We start from the raw sequence: 17,013 nt of genomic DNA, 5'->3' as shown, positions 1-17,013 counted from the left end.
ACCCCCAGCATGCGACCCTCCCCCCTGCTATTCCAGACAGAACTCCTGGTGGCAGGTAGTTCCACTGTCCTCACTAAAAGGAAACTTCCAGGTTGACTCTCTCTCTTTAATGATCCTCCACCCACTGCTTCCTGTCCTGGTGTTTTGGAGACTAGGTTGACCCGGGGGTTCTGCCTCCTCCCTTCCTGCGTTTCCTCTTCCAAGAGTCACCAGGAGCCCCTCCCCCCCACGCCTCCTTTCCATTTCAGGGGTCTGGAAACCTCCTAGCGAAGCCCAGGACCCGGTGGAAGAAAGGCAAGCCGGCCTCTCCTGCTTAGTCCAGCACGGTCACTCTCTCTGTGGTGCCAGCTCAGCCGTGTGCTTGGCCAGTCATGTTGTGGCGGCCCCGCAGAACCTGAGAGCCCCTGCAGTGACACTGTGGAAGGGGACCTTTGCTCCACCCCCAGGTCCTTAAGGGAGACCCCACCCCAGCCCCTTGTGGTATCCCTGGCGGTGGGGCTGCACGTAGGACAGCTGGTGGCCCACCCCGCGGCGGAGGGCCCCACTTGGCTGATCTCCAGGGGATGCCCGGACGGTGGCTAGTCTGGATGGTTGCGGTGGCTGGAATCCGGCAGCCCAGGCTGCTCCTTTGTGGGCAGCAGATCCACCTGCTTGACCCCCCTGCGGCCCTTTCTCGGTCCTGATCCTAGATGGCAGAAGGCGCTCTCCCCCCCAGCGCCCCCTGTCCCTCCTCCCCCGTGCCCGGTCCCTGAGAAGGGCATCACCCCGTGTAATTCACCCAGTGTGCCCCTTGTGTCGCTCCGGGCGACATGGCACAAAAGCTGAAACCATCTGGTCACTCAGGGTCAAAAATACTGGTTGGCACATAATCTGTCAAAATGGGTTTTTTCAGATATGCAAAATAGCAGCCCTCACTATACCTGTAATCCATCTGTATATTGTCCACCTCTCTGCTGAGAACGCCCCCCCGCCAGCCCCTCCCCTTAGCCCCTCAGAGAGGAACTCCCTTCTGCCTGCCCCAGGCGAAAGCCTTCTGCTGTTGGTGCTCAGAGCAGGAGGGCAGGTGGGGCTGACAGCCCAGGAAGCCTTCCTTGCCTGTCCATCACCCAGGGAACCGGGAGGTCCAGGGATGCCCTCCGCAGTGGCCCCAGAATGGCCGGCTCACGGGTGAAAATGCAGGGACTCCCACAAAATCAGCTGGACTTCCAACATCTGCTTGGCATTCCACCGCCTGGGTTGCATCGCTTCTAGTGGTGGATCCTTTAAGCCACAGTTTGCCTTCTCGGAGGCAAACAGATTGACCTGGCAGGATGATCCTTCATTGAGGCCTCCCCGAAGAAGCCACTGCACACAAGGCCACGAAAGCTTGCCAAGACCAGCTCTGAGTATCTGCGGCTGCCACGCTACCAAATCCTGTGAGAAAGCGACCTCTTTGCCGGCTGCCCAGAGTCGGTTCTGGCCTCTAGGACAAAGGCTGCCGGCGCAGGTCCCTCACGGCTGTGGCTGCCAGGGGGCTCAGGGGAGGCTTGGCAAGGCAGCCGTCCATCAGTTTTTCAAGGCCCGGACTGAGATTTTCCCCTATTCCCTGGGGCGCCTCAGCTTCCCTCTCTGAAGGGCTCTTTCCTACCACAATTTCTACCCTCAGTTTGGGAGCTGGTCGGAAGGCCTAGCCAGACCTCCCCCTGCAGAGCTGGTGAAGGGGTCGTGCCAGGGAAGACCCTGTGGCTGTCTCCCTTTGCTCTGCTATCCTGTTTTCCTTACTCTGCTCTCTCCGGGCCCCTGGGCTGCGGACTAAGGGGGCGGGAGGGGTGGGGGAGGCTGTGCATCATAAGGGGGCAGAAGTGGGGATGGGGGCGGGGCAGGGGGACTCTGCAGCAGAAGGAGGCGAAGGGTCTTCCTGGGAGACTCAAGGCAGGTGGTTGAAGCATTCACATATCCTGGCACTACAGTTTGGCCAGTGTAGACTTTTCCTCTAAGCTTACAAAATGTTCATTTTACTCTTGGTGTTTTTCTGCAGGCAGCTGTCCCACTGGAGAGTCCTGCTGTTGACTGGCCTGGCCTTTGCATGCACAGTTCAGGTGAGTCCACCCAGCCCAAGCCCAGAAATGCTGCCCAGAACTGCCTGATGAGTCTCCCCTTCAGCCCACCCGCCCCTGGAGCAGAGGGGCTTTGGGCCCACTCTGCTTGCAGCATTCACGAAGGAGGAGGGGGGAGGAAGCGGAGGCATTTATTGGGGGTCTCCAAATCAGGGTCTCGGGGAAGAGAGTCGCCATCAGCTGCTCCCTTGGTGAGTTGGCTCAGTCCCTGCAAGAGGAGGCCTGGCAGAGCCTCGAGGTGGACACGGAAAAGAGCTGCCCCAGAACTGACCGGGTTGGTTGCTGCCCCCGAACTGAGAGGATTCCTGTGTGCAGAGGCTTTTAGCAAGAGACCGGTCAAGCTGGACCTTCGCGGGCGGACTGGGCTCCCCCCCCTTTTTAAGTGAAAGAGGGATTGTCTGGGAAGCCAGATGTTGTGAGAATGGGCGCACAGTCAAATGAGGTGCTGTGCCCACAACTTCACCCACTCACTCAATGCGCAGCACAAGGGCATGTTCCCTGTTCATGCCAGGCCAGAAGTTGCCATGCCCCTCAAATGCTTCTACTTCAAAGGAGCATTTTTTCCCCTCTTTTTAAAAAGAAATCCATAAATTTAGCCAATCTGAATGACCCTGGAGCAGCTTCTGGGTTGCTCTGACCACTAGCCTCCCTGGAAGGACCTGGTCAATATGTCCACTGCATTCATGAGCATCCCTTGAACCGGGGCTGGGCCACTTTCATGGCCGGAGGGCCTGGGGGGCATCTGCAAAGGACAGGGGGGGCTGCGGTCTCCCTCTCTCTTTGGAAGACTCTGCAGAGCAACCATCAGGATTATTGGAAAGAAAGGGGGCCCCAGGGCGGCAACGGGGGGGATGTGACCCAGAGTCTCGGGGTGCCTTTTGTGCTTGGGGAGGGAGGGGAAGAGATGTCTTCCCTGAAAGCATTTCCATCCTTCGGGCCAAAGAGGGTCCGGGTAATCCGCAGCCCCTTTTTGTGGCCTTTTAAAATCAATAAAAATATTTTTAATCATAATAATAAAAAAACAAGTCATGGAGGGCAGAGTGTGCGCCAGAGGGCTGGAGAAAGGGAACATAAGAGGACTGAGCTCATTTCAGACCAATCAGCTTGAGGGTGGCGCCACCCAGACCTCCAGAACAAATGTTACGCTGTCGTTTTGTGAGTAAGAAGGAAAGAATGTGTGTCTTGGCAGGGCTTTATGAGGACTAAGTCAGATCCTTTTTGACAGAATAACCCACTCAATTGACCAGGGAATGGGGGGAACATGGTATCCTTCAGCTTCAGTAAAACATGGGACACGTTGGTCAATTATTATGATTAATTAATGGATTATGTACCATCAAGGCATCGTCCCTAGCCTGGTGATCCCCCTTTTCTGCTGGCTGGCCCCCTCTTCTTTCCTTCTGCCTATCCCAGACTCTCCTTCAGGCAGCTGATGTGATGGGTCTGAGAAAGACCATTCCAGCCTGGCCATTTGTCCCCCAAGTAAGAATTCCCAGACCGATAAAATCTCCCAAGAAATCCTGCTAAAGAAATTGACAAACTCTGACTTTGGGGGAAATGATAAATGACTGTTAAAAGTAAAATAATATAAAGTTGGTTGATTGAGGTTAATATTTTAGTGTTATTTCTTGTAATTCTTTTTTTTAAAAAAATATACTTTATTTACAAATATAATTAAAAAGGGAGGGGGGAATAGGGGGGAGGGGGACAGAAAAAAAGGTCTGGGGCAGGAGAGAGTGGGAAAAGGGGGGGGAGTACAAAGTCAAATCGTTTATAATAAAATTGTAATACATAATTCTTAATTTCTTAATCTTTATATGTATATAAATTTTTAACTCAAATATCATATTTCTTAGTATCTATAAACGTTAAAGTTATAGTGGTGGAAAGGGAAGGGGGAAAGAAAAAAGAGAGAAGGAGAAAAATCTGCGTTTTTAGGGACGACTTTTGTCCAGAGGTAATGTGGGGAGTATAGAAACAATATAATGAGTGTGTGTACAGGTTAATTGTTTTAAAGATGGTTGATAAACTTGTAGTGTATATTGGATTGGTTGAAAGACAGATAAAAAGAGATTTGGTATAATTTTTGTTGCAAATTTAATTGGTTTTTGGTGCTTCTTTTTTAATTTGTTTTAATATTGATTTGTGTGCTCGAAGGTACTTTTTGGTGTAATAGAGTAAGAATTTTACAGTAAGTGGTTTTTGTATTTTTTCTGAGAAACCCATTTATACCAATTTTCCCATATTTCGTAGTATTCTGAATCTTTTTTGTTTTGTGCTTCCATTGCTGTTTTAGACATTTCAGCACATTCGATAATTTTTGTAATTATTGTGAAAAAAGAGGGTACCTGATCAGATTTCCAAAGGGAGGCATATGATATTCTAGCTGCTGTTATAATTTGTAGGATAAGATATTTTTGTATCTTGGTAAGGTTTTGTCTGAATATACCTAAAAGGTAAAGCTCCGGTTTGAGTGGTAATTTAATTGACATGACTTGGTCGATTAGGGTTTGAATTGTTGTTCAATATTTTTGTGCAATTGGGCATGTCCACCATGTGTGGTAGTAAGTTCCAGGTTTAGTTTTGCACTTCCAGCAAATCGGTGAGAAGTTGGGGAACATTTTGGATATTCTTGCTGGGAGCAAGTGCCATCGGTAAAACATTTTCATTTGGTTCTCTTTGTAAGACATTGCCGTTGTCATTTTATCATTTAATGTCCATGTTTTCTCCCACTCGTTTAGGTTAATCGTATACCCAAAATTCTGAGCCCAGGCTATCATGCCACATTTCACTTGTTCTTCGGGATTTTCTTGTACTGTATTAGTAAATAGTTGTACAGTTTTGAGATCATTTTTGTAGAGGGGCCGAAAAGAATCGTATCTATTACATTATCATTTTGGAATCCAAATTGTTTTTTGTGTTGCTCGTATTTTAGTTTAATTTGTAAATATGTTAGCCAATCTATATTAATTCCTTGATCGTTCAATTGTTGTTTGGGGATGAGAGCATCTGATTTGTCGAGTATTTGTTGGTATCTCAGAATTTTAGAGTGCGAGAAAAGATTGGGAAAAATTAGTATTTCATTGGGGGATATCCATTTTGGTATTGAGATATAGTAAATTTTTTTTATAGTAAACCAAATTGTTATTAATGTTTTGCGTAAATAATGATTTTTGAAATATTTAGGTATTTTGTGATAATCTGCTGTTAAGAAAGTGTGCCACCCAGCAAGAAGATCGAAACCTTCGAGAGTTAGGAGTCTTGTGTTTTGGAGAGTAATCCAATTTTTTATCATGGTTAAGATGGTAGCTTGGTAATAAATATAGAAATCTGGAAGTCCAAGTCCGCCCCTGGATCTGTGGTCCTGAAGGTTTTTCAATTTTATTCTGGCCTTCTTCTTTGTCCAAATAAACTTCTTTATTTGTTTGTGAAGAGTGTTAAAAAAAGTTTTGTTCAAATTTATTGGGGCAACTTGAAATAAATAGAGAAACCTTGGAAGAATGTTTGATTTTATAGCGAATATTTTCCCCATAATAGATAAATTTAATTTCGACCATCTATTAAGATCTTGTTGTGTTTCTTTAATTAGTCGTTCATAATTGTCCTTTTTAATCGTAGCATAATTCGAGGTCAACCAGATTCCTAAGTATTTAATTTTTTTTGTGGTCTTTATTCTAATTAATTCTTCCAAGGGAATTATCTCTTTTGGTATCATATTTTTTGTCAAAATTTGAGTTTTGTTTTTGTTAATTTGCAGGCCGGATATTTCACCAAATTTGTGTATTTCGTCAAATAGAATGGGTGCTGTTCGAATGGGATCTTGTAGGATGAATACAATGTCATCCGCAAAGGCCTGCAATTTGTAATGTTCTTTTTTAATCATAATACCGTGAATTTGTGGGTTGTTTCTTATAGTTTTGAGAAAGGTTTCGATGGCCAGAATAAAAATGAGTGGGGACAGAGAGCATCCTTGGCGTACACCTTTAGTTATAGTAATTGTATTGGTGATATCATTGTTGAAGAGAATTTTGACCGATTGAATAGAATAAATGGTTTTAATTAAATTAAGAAATTTGGAGCCGAAATTCATGTATTCAATTTGATTTATAAGGTAGTGCCATTGAAGACTGTCAAAAGCTTTTTAAAGATCCATAAATACTAATGCAGTTGTTTTGTCATAGTTTTTATCATAGTATTCCAAGGTGTTTAGTATAATTCTTGTATTTGTAGAAATGTTTCTTCCCGGAAGGAATCTGTTTTGGTCAGGGTGGATAATTTTGTTTAATATATTTTTTAGTCTGTCTGCAATTATCGATGCAAATATTTTATAGTCGGTATTAAGTAATGCAATTGGTCTGTAATTCTCCAGATGGTGTCTATTTTCAGTGTCTTTAGGGATAAGAGTTATATAGGATTCAAACCAGGAAATGGGTAATTTTGCATGTGAGAGTACATTGTTATAAATGTCTAAGAGTATAGGTGCCATTGTATCAATATGATATTTATAAAATTCAGACGGGATTCCGTCTGGTCCTGGGGTTTTATTGTTTTTTAGTTTGTTTATTGCAGCCTCAATATCTGAGATGGAGATTGGTTTATTTAGGAGAGTTCTTTGATCATCTGTTATCATAGTTGTTCATTTGTTTGTAAGTATTTCGATAATAGATCAGCATCCAGATTTGAGGCTTGGTAGAGTTGTTGATAAAAATTTTGGATAATTTGTTTTTTATCAAAGTTGGTCGTTTTCAATTGTCTGGAGGGGTCAGCTAAAGCATCTATGTTTCTATCAGAGTTTTGATGGGCTAGTTTAAGAGATAGCCAACGTCCTGGTTTATTGGCAAATTCGAAATGTGTTTGTTTTGCATTTTTGATTTTTTGGGCAATGTGTTGTTGTGTTATTAAATTTATTTCATGTTTAATCGTGTTTATTTCTAGTAGGATTATGTTATTTTTAGGGTCATTGTGGAGTGCTTTTTCTGCTTCTTGGAGAGATATGTTTAATTTGTGAAGTTGCGCATATTTTTCTTTATTTTTGTTTGCGGTATATGAGATATAAATACCGCGTATATATGCTTTAGTAGCGTCCCACGCTATTTCGTTGGGTATCTCGCCATTGAAGTTAATTTGGATGAAAAGGGGGATATCATTCTGTATTTTATGTTGGAATTGTTTTTGATTTATCACTGTTGAGTACATCGACCATCTATGCGGAGTATTGTGAGTATTGTCTCTTATTGTCAGTAGAAGGGGATTGTGGTCTGCCCAAGTTGCATTAAGTATTTGAACATCAATTATTTGATTTATGGTTTCTATATTAGACCAAGCCATGTCAATACGTGAGCAGGTTCGATGGGGAGGAGAAAAAAAAGTATATTGTATGGATTTAGGGTAAAAGTATCTCCAAATGTCTTTTAAAGCATATTCATAAATTATTTGTTTAAAGGTTGAAGGAATAATATTACGAGTACGGTATTTGGAGTTACCTTTATAATCTTTATTTACATCCACTATTGCGTTGAAGTCTCCAATTATTACAAAATTGTTTAGATCTAATTCTAATATTTTTTTGTGCATATATTGATATTATATTTATTGTTCTTTTATTTTGTAGGGTTATTTGAACTATTAGTAATTGGCCATTTTCATCGGTGTGTATTAATTTTGGAGAGTAAATTTTTTTAACGTATAGAACTATGCCTCTCTTTTTTTCGAGAGCGGAAGCACAAAAAAATTCGAATTCAGGTTTAGATTTAAAGTTGGGAATAGCTAAAAGAGTAATATCTTCGTTTTTAATGTGGGTTTCTTGCAATGAAATTATATCATAATTGTTTTCAAATAGTTTGTAAAATATTTTTTGTCTCTTTTTATATGAATTCAGACCGTTTATGTTTGTTGAGAATAGTGTGATTTTGGGTTGTTTATTGTTGCAGTGTGGGTTCCTTAAATTTCTCCTTTCTTGCCTCGGCTCTTGCTCGGGTAACTAGTCCATGTTTGATTGACTCATCATTCTGGTTTTGTAATTCTTGGTCGTTGTTTATCAAATTGTCATCAGAGGTGGTTTCTTCGTTTAGGGGAGTATCTCTAGTGTCAGATTCTTTGAGGGCACACTGGTCCATCTTCAAGATGTGAGCATAAAAATCTCTTGCATCTTCAGGTGAGGAAATTTTATATTTTTTATCCAGAAGTGTAACTGTCATACCCTCTGGTATCATCCACCTAAACTGTATGGCTTCTTTATTTAACTTAGTAGCCAGCGTTTGGTATGGTTTGCGTTTCTCCCTTATCCGCTTTGGAATTTGGCGTAGAATTACGATGTCTCGACCTTGATGGGTAGCTGGATTATCCTTAGAGGCATTGTAGATTTCATCTCTAATTTTCCTTTTGAGGAAGCGTACATGGACCTCTCGTGGGAGCCTATTTCGTCTGGCGTATGAAGTTGTAAGTCGATATACCTCATCCATTTGTGCTAGAATTTCATCCGTTGATTTGTCAATGATTTTGGCTATTATTGTTGCCACCGTGTGAGGAAGGTCTTGTTGGTCAGTTTCTACAATATTTTGGAATCGCAAAAAGAAAGCTGATTTCTCAAGCTCCAGGTTCATAAGGGACTCTTCCAGGGATTTGTTGGTATATTCTGCCTTAGCTTCTGAAAATTGAAATCTAGTATCCATCCTGTTAGTTAAGTCTTCAATGGTATTTATTTTTTCTGTATTTTTTGTAATTGTTTCACAGACGACTTCCATTTGATCTTCCAGTTTGGTCGTACGCTCTTCAAGATGACCTGCATGTTCTTGGATTTTCTTAATGTCCTGCTTCATTTCTCCCATCGTTCCCTTTAAAGATTCAAAATTGATGTTTAATGTGTCTTGCATTTTATTCATCTTCTCCAATAAGGCGTTTAATGTTATGTTTGGAATTTCCTGTGATGGTTGTTGGAGAGATGTTTTGTCTGACAAGTCAGATGAACGTTGCTGGGTTGAATTTGGTGTTGCAGGTTGATTGGGATTTTTCTTCCAGGATTTCATTAGGGTTGGTTGGTTTGAGGTAGACATTTTGTATTAAGAAGAGGTCGTTAGAACAGTATATAGGTAGTGTGTATGATGTAGTAAGGGGGTGTATGTGGTGTAAAGGAGTATGTATAATGTTGTCAAAAGTAATGAAGTTACAGTAATTTGAGTAGTATGGAAAGTTGTAGTATATGTACTAAAGTTTTAAAAGTACGGTTAGTAGAGAGTTATTAAGAAAATATCAAAATTTGTTACACTTAAGGAGTAGAAAGAGAAAGAAAATTTATATTAAGGTTTCAAACTGTCAATAAGATAACATTTAATTCAGTATAACTCCAGTAATAATATCTCAGTGTATGCGAAAGAAAAAGGGAAGGGGAAAGAAGATAGGGAGGAGTAATAATTCAATAGTACAATTATTCAATATTCAGTATAGTGGGAAAGACAGTCAATCAAAGGGTCACTCTATTGAAGCTTTGAATCAGTTAAATCTATTAAATTAATTAAATCAGATAAGTCTTAGAACATTAATTTACTATAAGTTATAGAATCAAATAAATAAGTCCAGTTACTATTTAAAGTTAATTAAGGATAGATAATAATAAAGTCTAAAGTTTAATGTTAATATAGAGTAAAGCTATCAACTCAAAATAATCTATCAATATATTCTATCTAAATGTAGTACAGTCTATCTTAATATAGTCTATGTAAATAATTCAGTAGCTAGAGTAGATATTACAATATTTTATGTATTACACAATTAGATAAGTAAATTTTATCAGTATATATAGTCAGAAAGATATCAAAATGAAATGAAGTAAGTTAGAAGGAAAGAAAAAGTCCAATCAAAGTCAAGGGCTTCATAACTCAACAATACAATGGTATTAATTTCATCAAGTTCAGTTCAGTTCAGTTCAGTTCTATTGAAACTTTAGTGGAGAGATATTGGTGGGATATAAATTCGAAGAGGTAAGATCAAATTCTAGTCTTGATAAAGTAGAAATTATGGTCGTAACGAAGTTCCAAAGTAGGGGAGAGAAAAGAGAGACAGTAGGAAGTTAGCAAGTTATCCAAAGTTCCGGATCTATGAATGTCCGATATTCAAATATCCAAATATCAAAATGTCCAAGTTGTCCAATTTCCAAGTGTCCAAAAGTAACCCAGTATATGCAAAAATGTCAAAAAAAAGAATAGAAAAATTAATCCACAAATAGGAGGTTGATGAGAAGAGAAAAAATTAATCCACAGGTAAAAAGGAAAAAGAAGGCAAAAATATATGTATATATGTGAAATTCAAAAGTAAGCAAACTTTATTTATTTAGTATTAAAAGAAAAAAGTAAAAATTGGGGAAAATTGAGGCGGAAAAGGGTATGGAAAGGGAGAGTAAATGGTAGGTGGGAAAGTGGGGTCGGGGTTTTCCGGTTGCTGTTTCAACTCTAATCTGCTTTACTTCTTTCCAACTAGTCAGGGTGTTGTTTCCAAGACAAATAGAAAAGGTATTATTTTTCTTGTGGGGGGTTTAAACTTTCTCCTACCTTCAAAGCACGTTACTTAAACCTTCTCTCCTTGCGGGGGGGCGGAGCCAGCGGAGGAGCTGAACGGACGGTGTGGAGCTGGGCTCCGTTATACACCTCCGTTTTTATAGGTTCTCTTTGGTCCCTGAGGGCCACAGACCCTGCGGTCAGGGGTCTGACGGATTGGGGGTGACGCTAGTTTGATCCCGAGGCGGCAGCCCGATCGACGGAGCGATCAATCCCCTTCACGACTGAGTGCCTGTAAGCTAGGAGCAACATGGCGGCCTAGAGAGCTCCCAGCTGGATACTACTAAACGGTGACTAACGGAGGCGAACGAGACGGCGGAGTTGAATTTTAACATACCAGACCAGGATCGGAGAGTTTTCTTTTCCCCTCTTTTGGGCAGCGTCTTCCGAGCTCGAAAAGCTAATAGCTCTGACCAGAGAAGGAGAAGGAGGAACTGACACCTTCCTCTGTCCAGCTGGCGGCGATCCAGCGTTTCGGGTCTTAACAATTTCCACAGTCTATTTCATCTACCAACATCATTCGAAGTTTCTACAACACAGTATGAAGATCTGACGTCCCAGAGGGATCTTTTATCTTCTTAGAAGTGCTCCCGTTTTGTCTTCCTTTATTTCTGAAACTCAGTCAGAGGCTCCGATTTATCAGCGTGATTCATGCACTTCCTGGTTCCTGTTTCTTCTTTCGATCTCCCCTTTTGTTGCTGAGTCACAGTCTGGTCTTATTCTTCACTCTGGGAAACTGGCAGCAAGGAAAGGATTTGCTTCATAACTCCCCACGCAATCTAGACAGACTTCGTGAAGCTCCAGGACTGGAAATAACCCTATAATACATCTGTGACAGAAGACCTTTGGAGCGATCACGTTAATATCGAACATATTCAGCAAACTATTCACCAACCTAACCAATCTAACTTATAACCAACAACTTGCAGCATCACTGAAATTCTACTACTGCAGAACTTTACGACTTAGATCTGGAGAACTCAGAAGGGTTTGATATTCTATTTAAATGTATAATAAGTAATTTTCAAGCTTCAAAATCTCGCTATATTCCTATTTATACTTGATAATTTACACAAGGTCTTTCTACCGTTTAATATCTGATCTTCTATAACTTATAATTTCACAATTTATATTAAATACTCAATATATTAATTAATCAAAATTTAATGAATTTACCTTGATGAATTTATTGACCTTACTATTTACTATAACAGGATATTAACTGCTACCAATTGTATCAACTAACTAATCAATTGTATATATTAACTGATATTTTGCTAGGAATCTACTAACTTATCTACTGTCTTATAGGCTATATGATTACATTACCAACTCTTTAAGTGATTTTTTTTCTTGAATATTAACTATTAATTATAAGGTTACTATAGTTTAACAATAGAAATATTAGATAAGTTTTACTTACTGTATTAATTCGACTTAGTTTATATGTATTAGTCTGTTTATTAAGTTTCTATTGGTCTTTAGTAAGTGACAACTTTCTTTAGAAATTAACTACAAATAAGACAAGGCTATACCCTCTTTGTAATCTATATACTCAATTAATATAATACACATAATTAATTAACATAAAATCTGCTAGAACCTGTTCCTTTCCTTTTTCTTTCTTTTTTCTTTTCCTTTTATTAGAGGGAAGAACTACCTTTAAACTTTATATTTATATAAAATAACTGAAACTAATTTACCCCACTACTATTTCACTTCCCATTTCTCTTTCTAATCCCTTTAGCTATTTACTATCTCCCATTGCTATTTGTTCTAAGGTCTTTCAATAGATATAACTGGAATTGGTTTTCCGTCTTTATAACATCTATAAGTCCAACAATATACTCTACTTACATTAAATTCTGGATCGGACCATTAGACAATTGTATAAGTGGGCTAGCTGGTCGTCCATCGAAAAAATGACAAACCTCTCTAATCTGTCCAGATTGGGCTCTGGGAAGAAATCAATTAACCATTCAACCTCAGCCATACCGAGTCCTTCTACTCAGAGATCTCTGGAAGATATGTTACCCAGAGAAAGGTCTAATTCCTATAAAGATCTCCAAACTACGCTGCTCCAAATGCAAGAATTAATGCTCAAGAATCATCAAGACATAAAAAAGGAATTAGGCGAGGTGAGGAATGACACATCAGAGTTAAAAGAAAGGATGCAAAACATGGATAAAAGGCATGAGGCCTTCCAACAGCAGATGATTAAACAGGAAAAAAGAATTCAGGATTTAGAAGATAGAATTGATCAGGACCATAAACAAATGGAAGACCTGACAGATAAATTAGTTCATGCCAATAAAGAATTAGAAAGTACAGTAATACAATTAGAGAGCGAAAAAGCTAATCAATACCTTAGATTCCAAAATCTTAGGGAGGAGAAAAGTGAAGACCTACCAGACATTATGGCCGATATTCTCTCAAAGGCTTTGGGCATTGAAAAGGACACAATGCTAAATGAAATTGATGAAGTATATCGAATAAATACTAATTACGCCAGACGCCATAACCTCCCCAAGGAAGTTCACATCAAGTTTGTTAAAAAATCAGTTAGGGACGAAATTCTTCAAAGAGCACGGGAAGACCCCATAGATTACAAGGGGAGACAATTGGTAATCCTAAAACAAGTCCCAAAACACGTCAGAGATTTACGTAGGCCATACACCTTTTTGTCAGCCAAATTGACCAGGCACAACATAAACTTTAGATGGCTGGTCCCAGAAGGTATGCTCGTGACCTGGCAAGACAAAAAACTGAAAATTGATTCGGTCGAAAAAGCAGAAGAATTTTTTGATAAAAACTTTCCCACTGAACGGACTTCCGAGATACAAGATAGTAAAGGAACAAGGAACCCCCAATCAACCAGTGCACAACCTACAGACCAGATCCCATTTAGTTCGGAAGGAACACAGGCTACTGACAACTTAACTTTAGGTAATAATGGCTATGCAGGATACCCAAAAGAAACAAGAAGCACAAGGGCAACAAGACCCAAGTATAGATAATTTAAACTTGGCACAAGAAAAACCAAACAAGGGAATTGAGTTATATTCAATCAATATAAATGGATTGAATGCACCAAAAAAAAAAGAAATCAAATTTTAAACAAAATTGCTAAATTAAATTTTGACATCATTGCAATGCAAGAAGTTCATATCAAACATAAATTTGAACATTTACTCCAAAGAAACAAACTTGGAAATCTGTTTACATCTCTTGCTGCGGAAAAAAAGAGGGGTGTAATATTTATTTATTACTTAGATTTGTATGCCGCCCCTCTCCGAAGACTCGGGGCGGCTCACAACATGTTACATCAACTCTAATATCCAAGCTAAATTGAAATACAAAGATAGGGAGGGTAATAGAACGGGATACAATAACATTAATCAATATCTATGCGCCGAATGAAGGCCAAGAAAGATTTTATAAAAGATTGCTAAATATTATTAAAGAACACTCTACAGACAATATCTGTTTATTAGGAGATTTTAACGGTATAATTAATAATGATCTGGATTATAAGAATGATAAAACGACTAAACAAAAGAAAAGAATACTACCGAAAGCTTTTTTCGAATTAATTAAAGAACTAAAATTGAAAGATAGCTGGAGAGACAGAAATCCCAACCTTAAAAAATTTACCTTCTATTCTGACAGGCACCAATCTTGGTCAAGATTGGATATGGTCTGGGCAACAAGAGAAATTAATACTAAAATTCACTCGATAGAGATAGATCCTAATTACATTTCAGACCACAATGCCCTCAAAGTAATTTGGAAAGGAACTAAACAGTGTAGTAGATGGTCTCTTCAAAAATCTATACTAAGCCAGGAAGATTTTAAGCAAAAATTCAAAACTGAAATGAACCATTTCTTTCAAGAAAACCCAAAAGACCACATTAGTCTCCAAAATGTTTGGGACACAGCCAAAGCTGTTATCAGAGGGATAGCTATTTCATATATGGCCAAAGAATTTAAACTAAAAAAACAGAAATCGGCTAAATTAGAAGATGACTATAGGGCCTTAGAAGAAGAACTACAGAAATCCCCCCCCCCAAAAAAATTAAACAAAATATGCTACAAATAAAACATCAACTAAATCTAATAGACCAACAAAATTTGGCACAACAAATAAAAAGAACTAACCAATATAATTTCGAAAATGCCAATAAACCTAGCAAATGGTTAGCCAATAAACTTAGAAAGCAAAAGGAAAAGAAACTTATAAACTGTCTAAAAAACAAAAATGGGGAATTATGCCATGATCTGGAAAGGAAAAAAAAGATTGCTGGCGATTTCTATAGTAAACTTTATGAGTATACCGATATTACACAAAACAATACTCATGATCTAAAAACTCAAGAAATCCTAGAACAGGCCAAGCTACCCAAAGTACCACAAGACATGGTTGATACAATTAATAAACCGATCACTGATACAGAACTAAAAGAAGCAATAAAAAGTCAAAAAAACAATAAAGCCCCGGGTCCGGATGGGCTCCCCATAGAACTATACAAATGTCAATTGGATATTTATAAAAATGCAATTAAATAAAATGAGATTTGGCCCAAAATTTGTTAACTTAATAGATACTATATATTCAAAACAAACAACTAACATAATATTGAACAACAATCAACTACCAACACTCGATATAAATAAGGGAGTTCGACAAGGTTGCCCTATATCACCATTGTTATTTATCATGATTCTTGAAACTCTATTAATTAAAATAAGAGCGGATCCCAAAATAAAAGGTTTAACTGTAGGAGATGAAACTTATAAAGTCCAAGCCTTTGCAGATGACTTAACGTTCATAATTGAAGAACCGATAACAACAGTTCCTACTTTACTGCAAGCTATTGAACAATATGGAAAGGTAGCAGGTTTAAAGATAAACAAAAGTAAAACATATTTTTTGACTAAAAATATGAACAAAACACAAGAAATTAAATTAGAAAGCATCTCTGGAATAAAGACTGTAAAAAAAGCAAAATACTTAGGAATAAATTTAACAGCCAAAACAATAACATTAAAAAATGATAATTATACAAAATTACTAACAGAAATTAAAAAAGATTTAGCAATGTGGAATAATCTGAAAATATCATTGTTAGGAAGAATTGCAACAATTAAGATGAATATTCTACCTAAGGTTCTATTTCTCTTCCAGGTAATTCCAATAAATCCAGGGGGGATTTTTTTAAAAACTTTAACAAACCTAGTTAAAAAATTCATATGGCAAGGGAAAAAAGCAAGGATAAAAATGAACTGCTTAGAAGATATAAAAGAAAGAGGAGGATTTGGCCTTCCAAATTGGAAATTATACTATCAGGCTGCCGCATTAACATGGCTTAGAGAGTGGATAACTCTAGAGAACAAAAGAATACTAAACTTAGAAGGACACAATCTTATGCTTGGATGGCACGCCTTTGTATGGTACGATAAGGAAAAAAATCATTCATATTTTAAAAGACATACATTAAGGAAGTATCTACTAGAAGTCTGGAAAGACATAAAGAAAAATCACTTTTTAAATATCCCAGAATGGCTAGCTCCCCTAGAAGCAATAACGCATCCAAAGTCCATAAAAGACAAGAAAATAACTTATAGATATAAAGAATTATTAAATGACCAGATGAAGCTAAAATCTAGGATTAAATTACAAGAAGAAGGGATAATAATAGACTGGTGGCACTATGCTCAGATTCGATCTAGATACCAGAAGGATAAAACTCTTTATATTTTTAACAAAAGTAAGAATCTTTTAAGCAATCTAATTACTACCAATCCAACAAAAATGATAGGGAAAATATATAAATTTCTCATCGCTCATAAAAATATAGAGTTGACTTTAAAAGATACTATGATAAGATGGTGTAGAAATATTGGCAAGGAAATAGACATAGATACATGGGAGAAAGTTTGGATTAATAATTGGTAAATGACCAAATCAGTTTCACTAAAAGAAAATCAAATCAAAATGTTCTACAGATGGCATCTCCCACCAAATAGGATTGCAAAAATGTTTCCCAAAACATCCCCATTATGCTGGAAATGTAAGAAGGATATAGGAACCTATTACCATCAATGGTGGACATGTGGTAAAGCTAAAATATATTGGAAGATGATTGAGAAAATATTAAAAGAAATAATAAAGCAAGATATAGATAATACCCCGGAATTTTACTTATTAGGAGTTACCAATCAGACCTATAAGAAAGAAATTCTTTACTTAATTATACACATATTAACTGCGGCTAGAATAATATATGCGCAAAACTGGAAAGGGGAGGAAATCCCCAAAGAAGAAGAAGTTATAGCTAAAATACTAGATTGCGCTGAAATGGACATGA

At 38.4% G+C, this 17,013-nt stretch overlaps 1 protein-coding gene across 1 annotated transcript in view; it reads left to right on the top strand.

The window, feature by feature from the left end:
* LOC139155918 (ADAMTS-like protein 5) overlaps positions 1-17,013 on the top strand; it is a 97,455-nt gene that overhangs the window by 772 nt on the left and 79,670 nt on the right. Inside the window, 1 exon segment of the mRNA XM_070731292.1 lies at positions 2,018-2,078. Within this exon segment, the coding sequence (XP_070587393.1) occupies positions 2,018-2,078 (61 nt within the window).

This window comes from Erythrolamprus reginae, unplaced genomic scaffold (genome assembly GCF_031021105.1).
Source record: "Erythrolamprus reginae isolate rEryReg1 unplaced genomic scaffold, rEryReg1.hap1 scaffold_138, whole genome shotgun sequence".
NCBI lineage: Eukaryota > Metazoa > Chordata > Lepidosauria > Squamata > Dipsadidae > Erythrolamprus > Erythrolamprus reginae.
This window is presented reverse-complemented; position numbering and strand designations above follow the sequence as displayed.